At 37.4% G+C, this 9,042-nt stretch overlaps 1 protein-coding gene across 2 annotated transcripts in view; it reads right to left on the bottom strand.

Moving 5' to 3' along the window:
* The window catches only part of GPC6 (glypican 6), a 709,242-nt gene extending 702,055 nt beyond the window's left edge, over positions 1-7,187 (bottom strand). For both annotated transcript variants that reach the window (XM_075852383.1, XM_075852384.1), the window contains exon 1: positions 6,618-7,187. In XM_075852383.1, coding sequence (XP_075708498.1) covers positions 6,618-6,756 — 139 coding nt within the window. In that variant the 5' untranslated portion in view covers positions 6,757-7,187. The remainder of the gene's footprint in view (positions 1-6,617) is intronic.
* Between the last annotated feature and the right edge of the window lie 1,855 nt (positions 7,188-9,042).

Raw genomic sequence — 9,042 nt, 5'->3', positions numbered from 1 at the left:
GTCGGCCATTTTGTATCCAACTTTAGTTTTTTCAATGGGAAGAGGGTCATGTAACACATCAAACTTATCGAGAATTTCACAAGAAAAACAATGGTGTGCTTGGTTTTAACGTTACTTTATTCTTTCATGAGCTATTTACAAGTTTCTGACCACTTATAAAATGTGTTCAAAGTGCTGCCCATTGTGTTGGATTGTCAATGCAACCCTCTTCTCCCACTCTTCACACACTGATAGCAACACCGCAGAAGAAATGCTAGCACAGGCTTCCAGTATCCGTAGTTTCAGTTGCTGCACATCTCGTATCTTCACAGCATAGACAATTGCCTTCAGATGACTCCAAAGATAAAAGTCTAAGGGGGTCAGATCGGGAGACCTAGGGGCCATTCAACTGGTCCATGACGACCAATCCACTCTCCAGGAAACTGTTAATCTAGGAATGCTCTGACCTGACACCCATAATGTGGTGGTGCACCATCTTGCTGGAAAAACTCAGGGAACGTGCCAGCTTCAGTGCATAAAGAGGGAAACACATCATCATGTAGCGATTTCAGATATCCAGTGGCCTTGAGGTTTCCATTGATGAAGAATGGCCCCACTATCTTTATCAGAAACTTGTAAATAACTCATCAAAGAATAAAGTAACGTTAAAACCAAGCACACCATTGTTTTGCTTGTGAAATTCTCGATAAATTTGATCTGTCACATGACCCTTTTCCCATTGAAAAAACGAAAGTTGGATACAAAATGGCCGACTTCAAAATGGCCGCCATGGTCAACACCCAGCTTGAAAAGTTTCCCCCCTCCCATATACTAATGTGCCACAAACAGGAAGTTAATATCACCAACCATTCCCATTTTATTTAGGTGTATCCATATAAATGGCCCACCCTGTATACAGCATGTCCTATTCAATGGCTATATTGGGCTCGATTTCATTATATTGAAGTCAATGGAACTTAAAAAAAAAATCCTAATCACCTTTATTTTGAGCTGGGTGCATGGCCCTATTGGTAGTTGGGTTCATCGATTACATAACATACAAGCATGTACTTATGTTGGTCTATTTTTGTAACTATATTTCAATACCCATGTTCCCATTATCTTAGTCTTGACTCGATATTCACTTGGAATCTTTTTCCATGGCTCCATTGCTTTGTCACATTATCATATAGCCATTTTGGTATTCAGCCCAGTTCTCATTTACACACTAGCCTCAATAGCTCATGGCCTTCAACCAGATCAGCAGACTTATCTTTTGCCATTGTGAATATTCTAATAGTGTAAATGTTACAGTATATACTTTTACTTTAGAGCAAGGTATACACGAATTAAGCTAAGTTCCTACAGTCCCTACAGTCCCATTGAAAGTTAAAGAGGCTCTGTCACCACATTATAAGTGCCCTATCTCCTACATAAGGAGATCGGCGCTATAATGTAGGTGACATCAGTGCTTTTATTTTTTTTAAAAAACAATCTATTTTTACCACTTTATTAGCGATTTTAGATTTATGCTAATGAGTGTCTTAATGCCCAAGTGGGCGTGTTTTTACTTTAGGCCAAGTGGGCGTTGTACAGGGGAGTGTATGACGCTGACCAATCAGCCTCATGCACTCCTCTCCATTCATTTACTCAGCGCATAGGGATCCTGCTAGATCCTTATGTGCTGTCTTATACTAACACATTAACAATACTGAAGTGTTTAGACAGTGAATAGACATTCCACGGGATGTCTATTCACAATCCCTGCACTTCGTTACTGTTTCTGTGGTAGTTACTGCAGAGGAAGCGTGATCTCGCGATATCTCGCTGTAAATGACAGGTTAGAACGAGATCACGCTTCCTCTGCTGTAACTACCATAGAAACAGTAACGAAGTGCAGAGATTGTGAATAGACATCCCGTGGAATGTCTATTCACTGTCTAAACACTTCAGTATTGTTAATGTGTTAGTATAAGACAGCACATAAGGATCTAGCAGGATCCCTATGCGCTGAGTAAATGAATGGAGAGGAGTGCATGAGGCTGATTGGTCAGCGTCATACACCCCTCTGTACAATGCCCACTTGGTCTAAAGTAAAAATACGCCCACGTCCTTATGTAGGAGATAGGACACTTATAATGTGGTGACAGAGCCTCTTTAATAAATAACCTTTAAGGGAACCTGTCACATTGAAAATGCAGTCTAATCTGCGAATAGCATGTTATAGAACAAAAGGGAGCTGAGCAGTTTGATATACTGTATATTCTTATAGCAAAAGATTCAGCATATCTTGTAATTTATTCATTTAAACCTCTGCTCATTCTGGACTTAGGAGTGGGCGGTCCTACTCAGTGATTGATGGCTATCTCTGTATGCATACTCATACGTGGAAGGCTGTCAATCACTGAATAGGACCGCCCACTGGACTCCTAATCCCAGAATAAACAGAGGTTTAAATGAATAAATTACAACAGAAACTGAATCTTTTTCTGCAAGAACATATAACAATCTGCTCAGATCCTCCTCCTGCTCTGTACATACAAATTGGACTGCATTTTTAGCGATACAGTTTCCCTTTACGTATTTATTTTATATTTCTTTACTAGTTACTATATTTTATATTTCTTTATTTAATATTTTCTTTTCTTCTAGTTTTGGTTTAGTTGTGTCAATTGAAGTTGGAGTCAATATCGTTTCATCTTTTATGTTTACATTTTTTTTAGTATCAGGTGAGGCTCCTAGTATGTCAAGTAATGTCAGGTGGACGATTTGTAAAAGGATTGTGCTCCAAACAGACTGATGTTCATGTTCCGCAATGTTTTATTTCTAATTATGTAGCATACATCATATGCAAACAAATATTTTTGACATTTACTTCATTTGAAATCCTACACTGTACAGATTTTCATGTGGCATTTGTTTAATACGTGATTCTATTCGCCAATGGACATACCTAACATAATTTTTATATCCTAAAATAGTGTACAAAGTATGCATAATATATCAAAGAACTGCTTGGTGGAGGGTTAAAAAAAGAGATAAAGTATTTTTTTTTTAAAAACCCTTTTAGTAGCAGCTTCAAAGCAAGTAACAAATATAGGAATATTATAGATATACAGACTCCTTAATGCCTGGCAAAAGGAGAATTCCAAGGGTCCAGTTATAGCTACAGTAGTCCATAAAACTGGCTTTGGGAACAAATTGTTACATTAAAGAGGCTCTGTCACCACATTATAAGTGCCCTATTTCCTACATAAGGAGATCGGCACTATAATGTAGGTGATAGCAGTGCTTTTTATTTAAAAAAACGATCTGTTTTCACCACGATTTTAGATTTATGCTAATGAGTTGCTTAATGCCCAAGTGGGCGTGTTTTTACTTTAGACCAAGTGGGCGTTGTACAGAGGAGTGTATGACGCTGACCAATCAGCATCATGCACTCCTCTCCTTTCATTTAGTCAGTGCATAGGGATCCTTTTAGATCTAACACATTAACTAACGATACTGAAGTGTTTAGACAGTGAATAGACATTCCACGTAATGTCTATTCACAATCTCTGCACTTCGTTACTGTTTCTGTGGTAGTTACAGCAGAGGAAGCGTAATCTCGCGAGATTACGCTGTAGTTGACAGGTTACAACGAGATTACGCTTCCTCTGCTGTAACTACTATAGAAACAGTAATGAAGTGCAGAGATTGTGAATAGACATCCCGTGGAATGTCTATTCACTGTCTAAACATATTCATGATCAATAATGTGTTAGTATAAGACAGCACATACTGATCTAAAAGGATCCCTATGCGCTGACTAAATGAAAGGAGAGGAGTGCTTGACGCTGATTGGTCAGCGTAATACACTCCTCTGTACAACGCCCACTTGGTCTAAAGTAAAAACACGCCCACTTGGGCATTAAGCAACTCATTAGCATAAATTTCCCAAGGAGGAGTTAGGAGCATCTCCTTGACCACTTCAGGGACACATCTGAATGTATCATACTAGTATTGTATGCATATTTTGCTTATCTTTTGGTTGTTATTTCATATTATGATTGGTGACCGGCACCCAACTGATGTAGAATGATAGTTGTTGTATGATCTGATGTTCTAAAATACTCTCCCACTTAGCTAAACAATAAAAGAAGGGGGCTGAAGGAATGCCCTTCAGACTCCATAAGACCCAGAACTGTCTGTGTCTGTGTCTTGTCTCCGACGGTCGTCACCTTTTATAATTGGGAACAGAGGGTGAACTGATTTTAAAGCATTTGTCTTTCACCTAACCTTTGGATTACTCTGACAAGGGCTACCATGGTGCTAATTGATTTAGGTAGTAAGGTATTTGGAGTGTGGAGGTGCCACTTGGGTTTTAACACAGATCATATTCTATATCTTTAGCTAATTTTAAGAGGTTTTTTATGATACCTAATAAAACACCCAGTAATGTAATCGTGTTTTGGGATGGAAGAATTAAAGACAGTTAAGTACAGCGATGCATTCTTAAAACAGAACGTTTTTGGGTCACTTTTATCACAAATCTCAAAAATAATAATAAAAATTAGTCCACTTTTTAGGACATTAGGTAAAACCATGAGATATTTTTTTTTTGCCTAAATATGCATCCAATGGGCTTCTAGCTTTGAGTATCATTATTAATTTATTAAATGTATTGGTTCTGAGTTTTAAAACCATTTCTTAAATATTCTCTTATTTTCCATAAATCATTTATAGACAGAAGGTTTCTTAGGCAATAAAGTTTATTATGTGTGTTTTGCTTTTGCAATGTTTATATTCGCTATTTAAATGGTTAAATTGACTATTGGTTGGACATGGTAGAGTCACAAATTCCAAAGTCTATCAAATGGATCTATAGAGCTATGAAGATTTACATTAGACAAATTACTTGTTTAAGAGGTATTCCTATCATATAAAGTTAAAATACACGACCAGAATATATCATAAATTCATGAGCGGAGGAGTCCAACCACTGGGTCCCCTACTGATCTGTAAAACATAGAGGTCAAAACCTTCAGCACTTTCTTACACAGCACCCATCCTTACCAGCCATGGTGAAGAAAAAGTGAATAAAGGTGTGTTGTATTATCGGCACAGTGCTGGATCGGCGGTGGTGCTGTGCAGGGAAAATTCCTTAAATGCCCTATTCTTGTCAGCTGGTGCTTCATCAACGCTGGTACCGACTCCAGGTGAATGCAGGTATCACCCAAAAAGGTGGCTTAAGCTACATTCGATGCATTGAATAGGCTATCATGTTTTTTGTGCCTGCACAGGCCCTGAAAATTTCCAGTCACCTGACAGTGTATGTACAATATATTTAGAAAAACCAGTAGTCTAAAGCTTTTAATTTGGTGATGTATATGCCCATTATCTGGAGTCAGTACTGTTCGTAATCTAGTATATCGTATACATAGGATAATACCACTGTTTTATGATCACATTTATGAAATTGGTGAACTAGAATGCCTATTCTTTGTCTGACACATATATGCACAGTAGTAAGGGCTTTCTGGAAATCACATTCACATTTCAGCAACTCTAAGTTTATCCCAATTACTGAAAGAGTGCATAGCAGCTCTCCAAAGTGCAACTCAGCATTATCTGGAGATGAACACACACAAAGCAAATACATTAGGGAAACCCAACTTGGTAGCTTGGACCAGTGTTATGAGACAGCAGGCTATACCACCCAATATATCTGGTGAAAATATAGGAGTATATTACATTGTCATTGTCTGCTGTCAATGTGCAAAGTGATGCAATATGTTTTTATAAATCTTCATTATCTTTTAATTTACTTTCAGATTTCTACTATATCACTGCCTTATGTTCATACATATGAAGTATAAGCAATGGAATCAATTTCCATCTACAGATATTTATACTATATGAATACACACATTACACAGGTCATTCTGTAGCGATATCCAAATTTGTCAGGTAAAGAAGACAGAACATACGGCAAAAGCAGAATTTCAAGTCCGTTATCAGCAATGGACCCAATGAAAAGTAGTTCAGAAAAATAGAAGATTATATTAATATAATTAATATGCCCAGTCCATTCTTGAAATATAAGGAGCACAACAACAAATTATATCCAGAGTATATCAAATCATATTTCCAACCAAAACGAAGCAGAATATTTGTGTCTTGGACATTACTATAGCACTTTGATATGTAACATCCCAGTCTATTTGCAGTAGGTGTCTATCCAGCTTCAGCTTTGACAGCAAAGGTTAGAATAAACTGCACAGTATTATATCTAAGATGACTCGGAGTATTAGACCCTGAACCAATAATACGCACAATACATGCTCTTGATGCAATCATTTCATGTCAGTTACAACTATATAGAGATTTGTGAACCGCGTCCCCTTACTTAGTGACAAGTATATTGCTGCTATTTGTAGAATATACCCCTAAATATGTCAAAGTGCATTCAAAGCAGATGCAAACCTGTATCTTACGGAAACCATAATGTAAATCAACCATATACTGGATCAGACATTAGTGGAGAAATAACAAAAGGACAATTAGGGGTTAAGGAATGAAAAAGTTCACAGGGAAAATACAATCACATTGGTGTAATACATTGGTTGATGGGACAGGAGATGAAAGCTTTTTCTTACCTGCTATCTCTTGGTAGGGGACACTGGCCATGCTGAATCCCTTAGCACTATATGCCTGTCTGACCTCATTGCAGCTACCAGCTTTCACATCAGCCCCAGTGCAAAGTGACAGTAGCATAGGTCCCCAGATCCAAAGCATGGTGTAAGGTCTAATAATCCAATGTTAGGAATTCCCAAAGTATTCCCGTCTTCTTATCAGAAAGAGAAATAAATCACAGATCCTTATTGATGCTGCAATAACAAATAAATGGCATCCAACCCAATGGACCCTATGAGTGCAGTGGATGGAGGTGCAGAGCCCTTTTACTCATCCCTTAGCAGAAAACTTTTCATTACCAGCAGCAGGATCCTTGCTTGCTCCTGTAGACAGATGTTCAATGAGCAGCCTTGGTGTAGGGACACTGCAGGGATCACAGCCTTATGTGCTACCCTGTGCCTGCCCTATGTGCTATATATGTGACCTGCCTGTACTATATGTTCTGCTCTACAGATGTCACACTGTGCCAGGCTACTGTGCATAGTGCATGCGGCTCTGCTCTACACAAGCTCCCTGACCCAGCTGCCAGCAGAAATCCTGGAGACACAGTGAGACGTGCTGTATATTGTATTGCCTCAATCTAGGAACAAGGCTGATAGGGAAATGTGGAGTGGAGTCACCAAGCGCTGTATAATTGCCTATCAGATTCTCAGCCATTCTTCTCCTGTATAGACTGCAGTCTTTCCAGTGATGAGATAGACAGTTCCCATAGTTAATGAATAGTAAATAGTGGCTTTCTATAATAATCATGTTATATACAGCGACTGTAGATGTGTTACCCATTCTGAAGAATTGAAATTCTGCATTTGCTTTATTTCACATATGATCCACTATTATTACTTTGCTGGGATCCCTGTCCTCTTATACAAGTGTAGAATTGTGTATTTGTAATAGTTTGCGTATATTGAAAGGATACAACTACGGTATATTGTAATAGCATTCAGATTATTAACCCCAAACTGCAGCCTGGTAAAGAATAACACACTTGCAGCAGGTAGTATATATGAGTATATGACTCATATACTATTAGGATTCCCTTGATAAAATTTGGCATGCAGAGATGACTATTAAAGTGATCTTTTAGTTATTTCTGAAAATGTCTTGTAGAGCTGTGCCTCAAGGTACACTATTAAAATGCTTCATGTTATACTTGAAAATTGCATTACTGTATATTTATAATATTCATTATAGCGCCCGCTTCATTACTTCAGTTATTGAAAAGAATAGACTGTAAAATGAGGAGATCCCAGAATGCACCTGGACTGCAATATTAGTTTCCTGTCTAGTGTACAGTACAGTAGTGTAGAGTGCCTAGTCTTTATATACTAATGGAACTAGGCACAGAAGGCTGACATGAATATGAGAGCTTTCCTTCGATCTAGAACAGTTGACAATGGTTGCAATTTCTTGTCTGCATTAAAAGTAGGAAGAGCAGCTCTTGAGCACAAACTGCTGCTCTAACAATTACTGATTTGATGTAATTTAGTAAATAATACGTTTCTATGATAATTAATGTGTATGTTATATACCGATACATTTTTTACCTATTCCAAAGAACTGAAATTCTGCATCTGTTTTAATTCATATATTATTCTATACTATTACTTTTCTGGGATTCCTGTCTTCTTATACAAGTGTAACATTGTGTATTTGTAACAGTTTGCAGATTGAAAGGATACAACTATTTGAAAAATATATTTCACTATATATGATGTCAAATAAAAAGTAAAAAGGGAACATATAATTATTATTACATCACACTGATGTGACCTAATGCTATAGAATGAGAACTTTTTCTGGGAACACATATACAAAAAAAAGCTAGTGGGTACCATCTAATGAATTAGACCAATAATATAGCAAGGGGTGCCAATTAACAATGCCTAAAAAGCATGCAACAAAACACAAAAGAAAAAAGTAGGCATTGTAAAAGAAGGCACTCAAACTCAATTCAATCATGTAAACTGCAAAATACTTTATTCATGACAAAGATCAAACAATTTTAAAATCTTTTCTGGAAAAGCTAAATATTTCACAAAGTTGGATAATATATTTAGTTGTAAGGAAAGAGTAAGAGACTTCTCCAATAGATTCCGCGAAAGTGGTTACAGCCATAAAGTAATAAGTGATGGATATATTAGGGCTAAAACTTTATTTTGTGACCCTTTGGTGAGTAGATACCGCGACAAGAAGAAGGCCCAGGGGCCTCGATTCATTAATACATTTACCTCAAAATGGAACAGGGTGTGGTAAACTTTGGTTAATCAATCGCCTATCCCATTGATGGACAAAGACCTTGCAAGATGTCTGCCTACTTATTCTTAAGTTACGTGAAGAAGATCTCATAATTTGAAGGATAAGTTTGTTTTTTTCCTGAAACTTTCACCC

Source organism: Rhinoderma darwinii, chromosome 2, assembly GCF_050947455.1.
Source record: "Rhinoderma darwinii isolate aRhiDar2 chromosome 2, aRhiDar2.hap1, whole genome shotgun sequence".
NCBI lineage: Eukaryota > Metazoa > Chordata > Amphibia > Anura > Rhinodermatidae > Rhinoderma > Rhinoderma darwinii.
The sequence above is the reverse complement of the archived record's forward strand: the minus strand, read 5'-3'. Positions and strand labels throughout refer to the sequence as shown.